Source organism: Pygoscelis adeliae, unplaced genomic scaffold, assembly GCF_000699105.1.
Source record: "Pygoscelis adeliae isolate BGI_AS28 unplaced genomic scaffold, ASM69910v1 Scaffold453, whole genome shotgun sequence".
NCBI classification, from domain to species: Eukaryota; Metazoa; Chordata; class Aves; order Sphenisciformes; family Spheniscidae; genus Pygoscelis; species Pygoscelis adeliae.
The window spans coordinates 97,899-111,209 of NW_008824450.1; the positions used below are offsets into that span (position 1 = coordinate 97,899).

Sequence of the window (13,311 nt, forward strand, 5' to 3'; positions counted from 1 at the left end):
CCGCCCGGCACCCAGCCGGCGCTGGCCGCGCTGCTCCTCCGGTGCTCCCGCTGCCTTGTAAATAATGAAGCTAAGGGTTCTGTCGTTTTACGGAACAAAGGGGGGTGAATGGCCGAGGTGGCAAGGTCTGGGAAGCGATGAGGAGTCGAGAGAGATGCTAATTAACGTCCGTTACTGCTGTAACGGGAGCAGCCGCAGTCCCTCGGGTGGAGCGGTGCTTGCATCCCCAGCTAGTACAGGCCCGGGGAGGAGGGGGTCCAGCTTCTTACCCCACGGGACGTATGTGCGAGAGGGCTCTTCTAATCCCAGGAGTATTTGCACCAATCTCCTTTTTGCTTGCTGGCCAAGTCAGATTCCTGTGGCCTGCTCACTCCCCAGCCACTGCAGAGAACATACAAGAGAAATCACAAAAGCAGTTGACCAAGATTCTCATTTGCACAAGTTACAGTGACTGTGCTGGCTTGGGAACCAGGCTGAGGGGAACTTGAGAGGTTTATCAGAAACCTCCAGTATCTGTTCTTGCACACTGATTGCACTGCAATTTGTATTAACGAAAAACATATAAAATGCCTTTTATTTTTAATAAAGTAGTTATCTATCAGCTTGTACTTTCTGGAGGGCATCCCCCTAAAAAGTGGATAGGGACTGTATGGAGTTTGCCCTGGACGTGTTAAGTCTTCTAAGCAGCAGCACACTGATGAGTCTGTTGTTTTGGAACAGGTAAAGGGTGAGGAAGAGGAGGAGAACACCTTGGAAGTGAGAGAGACTAAAGTTAAGGGCAAAAGGTGAGTGTCACCCTCTAAGGTCAGTACCTAGAGTTGCGCAGGGGGGTTCCACCATCGTCCTTACAATGGAGCAGAAATACTACCTCAGTCCCACGTACCTAGAGATTCTACAGTCTTTTGTTCCTGAAAAGATCCACTCTGTACTCAGGCTGCGTCCTGGGGTGCTACAGAGCCAGGGAGCACAGTTCACACAAGCAGCCAAACCCAATTCCTGCAGCCCAAGAGGCCCCTGTAAAAGTCATTCCCCTCCTTCAGATGCTCTTTCCTTGGGAAGATAAGCACATGTGGCTTTAGATCTCTGCACTGAGCCCAGCACATACCTTCTCACAGCTACGCCAGTGAGGGGAGAGCCCTATAAGGGAGACAATCTCTCTCTTAAATGCAACTCAGCTGCCTTCAGGGGGCCTCAGCTGTGCTTAGTCTCTTGTACTCAGTGCCTTAAGTAATGCCCTGTTCCTTTATTAAGGGACATCAGGTAAGAGAAGCATTATAGCTATGGTCATGCTCTTACCCATTGCTCCCTTTTGAGGTCTCAAATGATTGGCAGTGGTGATTACAGAGAGATTGTAAGTGCTCTTTGGCTGTGTCCCCAGAGCACCGCTCTTAGTCTGGGGAGTACCACAGTGGGCTGGACGCTGTGGCTCAGCATGGGCTGTTGCCTGCTGCAGGGAGAGAGGATGCTGTCTTTTGCCCAAGGCTCTGCACTGCCAAGCTTGGGATACTGTGCATATACTGCAAGACTGGGCAGGTGGGTGCTTTCTGAGCCAGGGGAGCTGAGAAATAAAGGGTGCTTGTAAAGTGGGTCAGAAGCACAGTGCTGCTGGGTTTCAAGAGGACAGTAGCTGCAGAGTTAAGTCGCCAAGGTAGACCGTGGTTTCTGACATATCTGGAGGCCTCGTGATCCTGCTCTTGGGTCACCAGGCATGACTTGAAGTCCATTCACTTCTGTCATCACCTTGATCCATCTGGCGCATCCTTACAGGTTTGGTGAAATCTCAATCCTTTCTCTAGAACCTCAGTCCAAAACTATGCTCACTTTCTGGCCGTGCCTTAGTTTCAGATCCTGTGGGCAAAAAGCTGAGAATGAACAGACTTTGTGGGAACAGGTGCTTAAGATGTTTGTGATTTGTCTTCTGGACATTTGCACATGCTTCCTCTGATTCAGATCATTTTTGTCATCTGGAGAAGAATGGAAGCCCCCCTGCTGAAGCATGCTTTGTAAATGCAGAACTAGGGAGGGGAGTATGTCAGCATTCCCCCTCCAAAATGGGAGCCAGGTGTTTTTGTGAAGCAAAGACTGTAACTGTGCCTGGACACAGTTCACCCTGTGCTGCCTCCTGTCCTGCTTCCCCAGTCCAGAGTAAGCACACCCTCTGGGACAAGACATCTATAAGTCTTCGAGGAGCAAATAAAATATTGGCTCCAGTCACACATGTATATGTGATATATGGGCTCCCACCCACAGGGGATGTTGAAGGGGTTGGATCTGATTGGTCTCTCAGGAGAGATCTCACAACTTACCTGTTCTCCCTTCCAGTGGAAAATTCTTCTCTGTGAAACTGCCATCTCCTTTGGCACCAGGAGCCAAGGTCCGTGTATCTGTTGAAATGGTTTTCACGCACATGCTGCAGCCCTACCCCACCCATATCACCCAAAGCGAGAAGCAGTTTGTGGTCTTTGAAGGAAATCACTATTTCTACTCACCATACTTCACCAAGACCCAAACAACCCGGGTCAAACTGGCCTCTAGGAATGTGGAGAGTTACACCAAGCTGGGCAACCCTTCCCGCACTGAAGATATGATTGAATATGGCCCCTTCAAGGACATTCCTCCATACAGCCAGGTAAATGTCTGTGCAAAGATGTTGTGGCTCTGCAGAGAGGATATTGCACACATGGCACCTGTGTCTCAGAGGCTGGAGAGTGGGAAGTGGAGGCTTTCGTGTAAGAATTGCAGGTCAAGCCTGAGTTTCTGCGTGCACGCTAGGAACGTGTGCTCCAACGAGGTGCTCCTAGTACAGATGTGATTACTGACAGCTGCTTGGTGTCCACAGAGCAAACCAAGCCAGTTTGTGCATGGTTCTGGCAGGGGTGTATTTGCAATGGGGAAGACTGCATCTCTAGCCCCCTCACCGTTACAGTTCAGCCAGTCATGCGGCGTGTGACATATGAGTACACCCCAGGTACCCAGTGCCCTATGTGAACTGGGCTGGGGTGGCTCAAACCTTCCTGTGCAGTCAGCTTCACCTCTCTGCAGAGTCTGTCAAGGAGGTTTCTCTGTGGGATGTGGAGACAGATAATTGTGAGGGGAGGTTGCTCCTTACTTCAGGTCTAATAGCTTATCTTTTTTCCTTGTTAGGACACTCTGAAGGTCCACTATGAAAATAACAGTCCATTCCTGACCATCACCAGTATGACACGAGTCATCGAGGTGTCCCACTGGGGGAACATTGCGGTCGAAGAGACGGTTGATTTAAAGCACACAGGAGCAGTGCTGAAAGGGCCTTTCTCCAGATACGACTACCAGAGACAGCCAGACAGTGGGATCTCTTCTGTCAAGTCTTTTAAGGTTGACATTTTGCATAATTTTTTTTTTTAATGTGGTTTCCACCTTTCTTATATCCCGAGGGAAAAAAAAATACAGTTGTCCTTTTCCTTCTCTTTGCAAACCATACCCAAGTAATAAGGGAATATTAACGCTCTGATCTATTTTCAGAGAAGGCTCATGCTAGATAGAAATAGCTTTTGGAGGTAGAATTAGGAGGTTATATGCTTTATTGCATCTGTCGGCCAAACAAACTGCATATACCAGGGCATGCAATGTTTCTCCACACTCCCACCCCTCCAACCTCAGGGACCGATTAACACCCTTAATCCCTGTGCTGACAGCTCTTGCTTTCCATTTTCCAGTGTGCAAGGGCCATTCATTCTGTCCCCACCCTCTTATTTTCAGGGTTGCCTTCTCTGTCATACCCTCATCATGTTGAACAGTATTAATTGGAAACTCACCCATTCATTCCTTGCTCATAAAGCACTCAACAAGAGTTAAAGCTGTGGCTCTGCTAGCCAGATGTGAAAAGTATTATGTGTTTTCATCTGAACCAAAACCTTTCTCGCTGCTTGAAGCCTCCAGGATTGATTGTTGTAATTCTCTAAGGTGGTGCAGCCAAACAGAAATCTCATTTTGCTGAGCATAAAGCCAGCAAGCTCAGTGAGCTAGGGCAGCGGGCTGGAGTGAAAAGGGAATTGCTGTCCTGGTGGGCATGATGAGATCCCTTGCTGTCTGGGATATTTGAAACTGGGCTGGAGAAAGCACATTCATTTAGAGGCCAAGTGATTTCAGTGCTGGCAGCTACTTCTGTGGCTGATTGCTTATAATAGCACAATTTTACCACTCAGTGCAACTGAATGGCCATTTTGTCATCTCTCACATGGGAGCGCAGTTTCTCAATGCTTAACAGCCATTATTGGTTTTGCCAGTTTCACTGGAAGTAACTCCTAGCCAATGCTCTGACTGTTGCTTCTCTCCATACAGACCATTCTCCCAGCTGCTGCTCAGGACGTCTATTACCGAGATGAAATCGGAAACATCTCCACCAGCCACCTCCTTGTCCTGGATGACTCCGTGGAGATGGAGATCCGTCCCCGCTTCCCGCTTTTTGGGGGATGGAAAACCCATTACATCATTGGCTATAACCTGCCAAGCTACGAATACCTCTACAATCTCGGTGGGTGGCACAGGGGAAGGGAATAAGAAACCTTCTTCTCTGTGTTTAAAGGTGGTTGCTGTACAGTAAAGAATTCAAAGCTGCAGTACACTGCACCTTAGCAACAACAGTTGCTAGCTATTATTTCTAGAATGTGCAAATCCACCTTCTTCTCTCTGCTTCCTTCAGGTTTTTGTAGACATCTGGTTAAAATATACTTGAGTGAGCTAGTGCACCCTGCTGCACAATGTATCCATCTGAATTCTGCTCTTGCTTCTGTTAGGAGCTGAGCTTCAAGGTTGCCCCTTGTTCTTTGAGGAATTGTAACCACCCTCTGGTCTGCACTCTCTTAGGTGATCAGTATGCCTTGAAAATGAGGTTTGTCGACCACGTGTTTGATGAGCAAGTTACGGACTCTCTGACTGTCAAGATTGTCCTGCCAGAAGGTGCCAAGTAAGTGTCATTACTCCTAGCTTGTTACTGCAGACGATGCTGTGTTGGTGGCAATTCTCCAGCCTGCTCTAATGGCCTGAGGACAGTGAAACAAAACCGTGACTGTGCATGTGGAGGAGACCTTGGAACCCAGCTTTGCTTCCTTTTAGAGTGTTGTTTAAACTGCATAATTGGCCTTGTGCTAGAGGCCATGGTTGGCCAGCCAAGTCCTAGGTTACATCATCTTAAACACTGTGGAGTCATATGGGACTGTCTGGCTTTATTCACAGGAATATCCATGTGGACAGCCCCTATGAAATCAATCGTGCTTCAGACGAGCTTCACTACACTTATCTGGACACTTTTGGACGTCCAGTTATTGTGGCACACAAGAGCAACCTGGTGGAGCAGCATATCCAAGACATCGTGGTGAGTGTGGCCTCTCTGCATGGTTTGCCTGAGCAGTTGCGCCTCCTCTCTGTTCAGTGGCACAGTCAAAACACCCATATCGGGTTCCAGAAATACATACTTGCTGGACTGCATGGCCAGTTCTGCTGCTGCCTGAGTTGAGGAGTTCTCTCCCATAGTAATATGGGTCACTCCTCAGTGTTTTGAACTTCTCTTCTAGGTTCATTACACCTTCAACAAAATCTTGATGCTACAGGAGCCTCTGTTGGTGGTTGGAGCTTTTTACATCTTGTTCTTCACTGTGATCGTCTACGTGAGGCTGGATTTCTCCATCACTAAGGTGCTGTATGATGAAGAGCCCTGTGGGAGCATTAGTGGCTTACTCAGCTGATGGTTGGAGATTTTTCATATCAGTAATTCTCACTGAATATTCTTAATATGCCTGCTGATTGGATATCTTACTAGATGCTTAAATGGAGCCCTGTTTTTATGCTACTTGAGCATTGATAGTCCTGCAGGGTTTGACCTGGTGTGCTAAGGGTAACCTGAGTTTTGCCTTCTGGATGAAAAGGAATCCCTCTCTGAGAAGCAGGGATGTCTGCAATTCTCCTTCTGCAACATTTTAACTTCCTTTTTGTTAAGCTGTTTGTTGGGTTAGGCTGAGTGCTGAAAGGTGCTTGCCCTAGTCTTGTACCATTTGCCTAATTACAGTCAGTTGACTTAATTGCAAAGGGAGCAGTTTCTGTAACAGTCCTGTGGCAGACTGCAAGCGTGGCTTGATGCAGATCAAAGGTACGACTGCTTTGATCTTCCCTTCTGTCCTCTTGCAGGATCCAGCTGCTGAAGCTAGGATGAAAGTTGCTTGCATCACAGAGCAAGTGCTTACTCTAGTGAACAAGAGACTTGGGCTGTACCGTCACTTTGATGAAGCAGTGAATAAATACAAGCAGTCACGAGACATCTCTACCCTGAACAGTGGCAAAAAGGCTTTGGAGACGGAGCACAAGGCCCTGACAAATGAAATAGCCTCTCTGCAGTCTAAACTGAAGACAGAAGGCTCTGACTTATGTGATAAAGTAAGAAATTCTAATTTTTTTTTTTAAGCTCTCCTATTCTTGGCTCTATCAAGTATTCTAGGTGAGTTTTAATTTGGGGTTTAGTTTCTGCAGCCTGTATATTTTTTTTTTTCCTCTGAAAATGTCTTGATCCCTGCCAGAGGGTGTGAAGATCAGTTTATTCTTTTTGCAGTAATCTTGGTTACGCAGCCCTGTAAGTGCTGCTGGTAAACGGCTGCTTGTGCTGTTTCTTAAACAGCCCTTGAACCAGCTGCATGAGTACAGATTAATGCTTTTGTAACACAATCCTGATGCTTCTCATAGAGCTCATGGCAGTGACACTTAGGCAAAAATGGAAACTATCAACATGTTATCAGTTCTGACTTTACTACTGACACCAGCCAAACCAAAATCTTCTCCCTCATCTCATATTTTGTTGCACATGTGAATTTGGTGTTGACAGAATTTTGGTAACGTGATGCTCCTCAGGGGGTGTTTTGCTGTACCATGTTGAAAGCCATGGCACAGTGAGCACACACCCACTATCCTTTCCTTCCTCCACTATATTTCAACACTTACCTGGAACAGCCACTTAACCCCAAGTGAGGGACACTTTAGTCTCTAAGGTCCATTCAACCAACAGCCACCTTGCTTAACTTGTTACTGATTCAAAGAGTAGCTCTGTCATTACAGACCTGCTTCTCACACACCATTAACTGTAGGGCCACAGCTTCAAGCTGTCATAGTTGTGATTTAGCTTGAAGCCTTTAAAAATCTATCATTAAACACTCTTTAACAGTCATTGTATCCGTTTCCTGCCAGTATGGCTCCTGGGTCCTTGGAGCCCCTTTATCTGCACTACTTATTTATCCATTTGTGAGATGCTCCTCATAATGTGATGCCAAAGAGGTGATGGCTCAGGAGGCAATATTCAGGGACTGGAGATGTTTCCACTTAGTATTGACTTGATCCTTTGCTCCAGCTTTACCATCTCTTCTATTCCAGCTTCACTGTAGGGATGTTTTTTTGTCTCCTCTAATATTCCCTTTGTTTCTCACTCCCATAAGGTAAGTGAGATTCAGAAGCTCGATGGCCAAGTCAAGGAGCTTGTTCTGAAGTCCTCGGTCGAGGCTGAGCGGCTGGTGGCTGGCAAGCTCAAGAAGGACACGTACATTGAGAACGAGAAGATGCATTCCAACAAGCGCCAGGACCTGGTCACCAAAATTGACAACATCCTCGATGCGCTGTAACTCTCTGGTTTAGCAGCCGGGTGGAGGGGAGAGGTATGAAGGGAGATGAGAAGCCTGGGAGTGGATACACTTTGAGCCAAAACTCCTTCCCAGCAAAATTAGAAAAGTTGATGTGAAATATTTGAAAATACATTTTGTTTTTAGATTTTTCTATAGAGCCTGTCTGCTCAGCAACATGTGCTGTGCAAGGGACCACGACATCATGCTGTTTGGCTGGGTAACAGGGTTTCTTTACCAGCGGTGAGGCTCAGCCACGTTATAAAAGTCTCCCATTTTCGGTTTTCCCTGGACAGATGTGCCCTGACTAAATGCACACAAACAGCCAGTCTGAGCACAGACTTGCTCATGGCAAATCTGAATGTCGCATCTTCAGAAAGAATAAAAGACACCTTTGTTCTACTTTGAAATAAAACTGCCACTGCCTCACCTTTATGTGTTGTGCAGGGGGTGGAGGGAGGCAGAGGCACTGGTGCAGAGGGGCTGGGTGGCCCTATCCTGCCCATGGCCAAGCAATGCAGTTCCCTGGGGAAGAGTTCAGCTCTGATTCCTCCCACCTCCCATCAACTGTGTGCCTTGAAGGCAGAGCTCTGCCACCCTGCAAGGCCCTGACCCAGGCAGGGCAGAAAGCCAAGCCCTTGTTCCCTAGGGACATGCATGCACCTACACCCTTTCAGGGAGAAAAAACACAATGCAGCCCCCTCCTGCTAGCCTCTCACCACATGCCACATGCTTTCCTGCTGCATGTGACAACAGTCCCTGCATCCCTTGTAGTGGGGACTGCAGTCCCTTGTAGTCCCGGCCCCAGTAGGCCCTGGCTCACACAGCTGGATACCGTGGGGTATGCATGCAATTCCCCGATAATTGCAGTCTTGTAAGAATTTTTTTTTTCTGTGCCTCTCTGCTTCAGTGCACTGCTAAACACCCTAGAGCTGGCTGCAGGGACTGGAATATAGGCCTCCCCTGCATAGCTTAGCTGTTTACCAAAGCCATTTGAGATGCCTATACAGAAAGGACCAGAAAAGAGCAGAATGGGATGTGTCCCTCTGCCTTCTTTCTTGCTGATGCCCTGCCCTGTGGGTGGATGTTTCTGCTGGGCAGGGGTGGTTAAGTTGGGTGCAGCCCTCTCCATTGGGCATCTACAGCCACCTGTGGGAAGCACACTCGACAGAAGAGCTGGAGGCTGCTTACAAATTGGGCAAGAACCTGGCTACACCACAGAGCGATCTGAGTCACCCCCAAGGATGCTAGAACCAAAAGTGGCTGTGCTGGGGGGTGGAGGCGTACCACGGTTCTTGTGCTGGCTCCGTGTGAGGCTTGGGGCAAACATAGCCCCCATGGCCCGGTGCTGCCTGCAAGCCCTGTGCCTGGACCTGTGCAAGTAGCTGGACACTTTCCAGCCTTTGCCAGCCCCCCCGCGCTGCCTGTCCCTCTGTCCCAGACCCACGTAGCCAAGGTCTCTGTCACAGGCACACTGTCCTTGCCCTTTACTACCCCGCTTATCTTGGAGGGGCTTCTTATCTTGGATGAAAGTTGTCCTTATCCTCTCCTGGGATGCTTTTCTCTTTCTAGAGAATGCAGTTGGTAGGGAAGCCCTTTGCCCCAGGCCACACAGCTTCCAAAACGGGCTTGTTAGTCAGGAGTGTTTTGCTGCAGGCCTGAGCCCAGGCACCCACCGCATTGTCTGCCGGGTGCCAGGCTCCCTCCCGTGCCCACAAACCTCACCCTGCAGTGGGGTGGGAAAGCCTAGATCCCCTGCCTCTCTGCTCCCTGCGCAGGTGCTGTTGGGATCCCTGAAACCATGAGTCCTGCCTGACCAGGGTGGGGATGACCTACAGCTAAAATCAAATAAATCATCATTAACCCATTGGGCTGAAACACATGCACAATACTCGGGGAGGTTCCAGGGGCATCCAAAGCCAGACAGGGGCTGCCTGTTGCACCTGGGGCAACGCAGGCAGGTCCAGGGGAGGAGAAGAGGGATCAAACAGATGATCCCAGAGACATCCTTAACTTTCCATTCCCCCTGGCAGAGGAAAGGCAGTGCCACCCTTCTTCCTCCACGTCCCACCTCTGCCTGGCTTCCCAGGCGAGCCAGACCTCCGAGGGTACAGTGGAGTTGTATGGAGTGCCCATCACAAAGCCCCCTGGGGTTGATAGGGTGTCTCTATGTCTTTCCCTCCCTATTCCAAGAGGTTGTCCTTGACCTGCATACACCTTGGCCCTCACAGCTGCTGGGCAGCTTCAGATCCTGCTTGTTAATGAAAGCCACGGCTGCAGAGACAGCAGCTATAAATAGGCATATGAATGCAGCCAGCCCCAGCAAAAAAAGCTTCCGGTCCCCAAGGAGAGCTGCCCCAATTGCAGAGGCTGAGAATAAAACAGCCGCTGCAAGAAGAGATGCTTTGCTCCTTTCCCCGCACCTCCCTTCTGCCACCCTCCTTGGGCAGCCGCAGCCTCCCACACCGTGCACCCTGAGCCCATTCTGCCCCCAGTGCTGCTCTTTCGGGGCCAGCTCATGCGCAGGGAAAGGGCAATTCAGGGCAAGTGGCCCAGGGATGTCCCCGCTCTGGGGCTCAGCGCGGGTCCTTGGGGTGGGCAGGAGCCCCTGGGAAGGCAGGCTCTGGCTCCCACATGCTTTTCAACTGGGTTATGAAACGGGATGGAGACATTCCCCAAGGTGAGTTTCATCCCCCAGAGGGGCCCCCAAACTTTGTACCTGCTCCCCTGTGCCAACAACCCCCAGGGCTGCTGGGGAGCCACAGCAAGGAGGCACCCCATGCCCCAAAGCATGCAGCCTCTCTGCCCAGCCCCATGAAAGGAGTAGCTGGGCCTCCACAACCTGTGACAATAGTCCACAGCAGCACATACATCAGGGAATCCCTTCAACAAACACACAGCAGCAGAGCAACCTAGAAACCAGAGCAATTTCTGGATTCCTGCAAATTTACTCCTGAGAATAAACGAGAAGGAGGAGAAAAAACCACAGCACCTACCAGGAGCTCAGAGTCTGCAGGAGCTGGGGGAGAGCCAGAGCAACAGCACCTCATGGCGACAAATGGATCAATTAGGGCTGCAGCTGTTTGTCTCTGCCAAATTTAAAGGGGGCAGCCTCCAATCCGTGGGGTGGGGGAAAAATGAGAGGGTCATTGGGCCAGAAAGGCAGTCAGCTGTTCATCTGCTGCCATCCTCCCCCTCAGCTCTGACGGCTTCGAGGGCATCTGACTTCAAAATCTCTCTTGTGGCTGGGTTTTACAAACTATAAATGTATCCAAGGAGGTTTCAAAATGATCTCCCTGCTCAGACCCCAGTGACAAGCAGAGGAGCGGCCCATTGCCAGATGTGTGTCCCAAGGTGCCCACTGAGGATGGACTTCCTAGGAAGGAGCTGCTGCAGGGCAGCCCGAAAGAGTCCCCATTGGCAGAGTCATCAGGGAGCTCAGTCTCTCCTCCACGTCTCAGGCTGTGCTGCTTTGCTCCTGCAGCTGCTGCATCCATCAGTCAGTGTCACCATGCTGGCCTCTGCCACCAGGGCCAGTCCAGCAGGTCCTTGGCCAGGGATGGCCTTGCAGGCACCATTTTTGGCTGGCTTTGAAGAAGCCAGCTGCTGCTTTCCAAGGATATCCCTTATTTCTTCCAGGCTTGGCAGCTCATCAAGCGTGAGGAACCAGAGCCAGCAGGTTCCTAAAGCATCGCAGCCAGCACTGGGCAGGGGTGGAGGCACTGCCACCAGGGAATCCAGGCATGAGGGCTCCTCTTCCCTTCCTTCAGCTATGCTTGTGGCCGTCTAACCTGAGACCTGTGGGCAGGGGGAATCCCAGGCTGATGGAGAGGACAACCTCCATCCTCCTGCTGCCTCTGAAAACAGCCAGGCCTTCAAGAGAGGGTTGAGAGCTGCAAAAGGACTGGGCTTTGTCTTTGCTGCTCTGCACAGAAGCTTTTCTGGGCTAGGAAGTTCACTTGTGATCTTGTTCAGAAAAAATAGCCTGGGGAGGCTGTGCGGAGTTGGGAGGCATCTGCCAGGGGAATTGCAGAGCAGCAGAAGGAAAAGAAAAAGGAAGACTTGAATAAAGGAGCACTTGAGACCCTCCAGCAGATTAACATCTCACAGGTAATTAAAGCTGAGCCCTGCTGGGACTCCGTGATTAGTTGTGCTCCTGTGCAGAGTTTGGAACCAAAATGTTAGAAGGGCTGAAATTTGCCTCCACAGCAAAGAGAACAAAATGAAGAGAGAAGGAAAAAAAAAAAGTATACATAGAAGAAGGAAAAGGAAACCACACAAATGCAAGATTTGCCGGTGAAAGCGAGCAGCCATGATTTCAGGTCCCCAGCTCAGCGCAGCCACCTGCCTCGCATGGGGTGGCACGCAGCTCCTCCCTGCCTCCCAGCTGCTCCCCCCTGTCTCCCCACATCCCGCAGCTCCCCTTCTTACCAGGGTGCTACCCACAACCCGAGCTTCTCCTAGGCGTCCCAGGCAGCCAGAGAACAACTTCTTTGACTTCTCACTGACAGTCTGGAAACTACAGAACTGAAGACATGCCCAGGAGGTCCAACCCATCCTCCAGTGGATGCTCAGACTCAGGGGCTGGAGAGAAAATTGCGTTTTATAGTCAGGTGCAGTGTAACTCCCACCAACACCCTCCAGTCCCAGCCAGCCCCCCATCCACCCTCTGTGTGTGGGGTTAGCACAGTGCTATTTCTGTTTCCCCTCCCCATGCTGACACCTCCCCTCTGGTCCACAGGGACCAACCACCTTTTTTTTTTTTTTTTTTTCATGCAACCAAATAAAATCATCGGGCTTAACTTGGAGCAAATCCTGCAGGTCTGCAGTCAGCTCTGGGGGTGCCACATCTCCGTATGGCCCGAGGAAGCACGGCCAAAAGCACACCCGGTTTAGCAATGCCTTTTCCAGCCAACCTAACCCTGCCACTTCACAGGGAGGCAGGGAGAGCCTGAGCACATGCCGAGCGCCATGCAAGCAGCCATGCTTTAATGCTACCTACTGAATTACAGCCTCAGGGAGTGCACACCCGCATGCACACCCGTGCACATCCATGTGCACACCCTGCACCAGCACAGGAGTTTTTGGCAAGCTCCCAGGTTAAACAGCATCCATGGTCTGGCACCCTTCATCTGTCTACGGACCATCCCCGGCAGTGGGGCACAATGCCATGGGTACTCCAGCCCCATGGCAGACCTGGCAGCCATCCCCTGCATGGCTCCACAGATGGACAGACAGACTTCCCCACATGCTCTTTCACCATTTCCCTCCTGCTGTCCCCAGCAGGGCTGTCCGGCTCCCAGTCCATCCAGTCTGATGGCTGCTCAGCACCATCTGGTGGCTGTGGACCAGTGGCCCAGGGGGCATCCGGCTGGTTTGGGGTCACCCCAGCTGCTGGCTGGCTGAGGGGTGCTGGAGTATCTCATACCCCCTCTCACAGCTCCTGCTCCTTCGCCAGCGCAGGGTGGCCTGTGTCCCGGAGGAGGACCATGTCTCACTGGGTGGCAGCACCCAGAAGATCATGTCCCAGCAGGCTGCAGTGCCAGGAGGGATGGGATAAGGTCCCCATGGCACTGGTGGGGCCCGTGGGCTCATGGTGCCGCCATGGCACCTCACCGCCTCTGCCGCCACTAGCGGCCGACACCACCCAGGGCGGCCACACCGCCATTGCGGCCAC

General features: G+C 50.7%; 1 protein-coding gene across 1 annotated transcript in view; it reads left to right on the plus strand.

Annotated features, from left to right (window-relative positions):
- The window catches only part of RPN1 (ribophorin I), a 15,042-nt gene extending 6,993 nt beyond the window's left edge, over positions 1-8,049 (plus strand). Inside the window, exons 2-10 of the mRNA XM_009321044.1 lie at positions 721-785; positions 2,323-2,629; positions 3,145-3,354; positions 4,321-4,513; positions 4,846-4,945; positions 5,215-5,353; positions 5,553-5,672; positions 6,163-6,408; positions 7,455-8,049. Of these exons, the coding sequence (XP_009319319.1) occupies positions 721-785; positions 2,323-2,629; positions 3,145-3,354; positions 4,321-4,513; positions 4,846-4,945; positions 5,215-5,353; positions 5,553-5,672; positions 6,163-6,408; positions 7,455-7,637 (1,563 nt within the window). The 3' untranslated portion in view covers positions 7,638-8,049. The remainder of the gene's footprint in view (positions 1-720; positions 786-2,322; positions 2,630-3,144; positions 3,355-4,320; positions 4,514-4,845; positions 4,946-5,214; positions 5,354-5,552; positions 5,673-6,162; positions 6,409-7,454) is intronic.
- Positions 8,050-13,311: the final 5,262 nt, after the last annotated feature.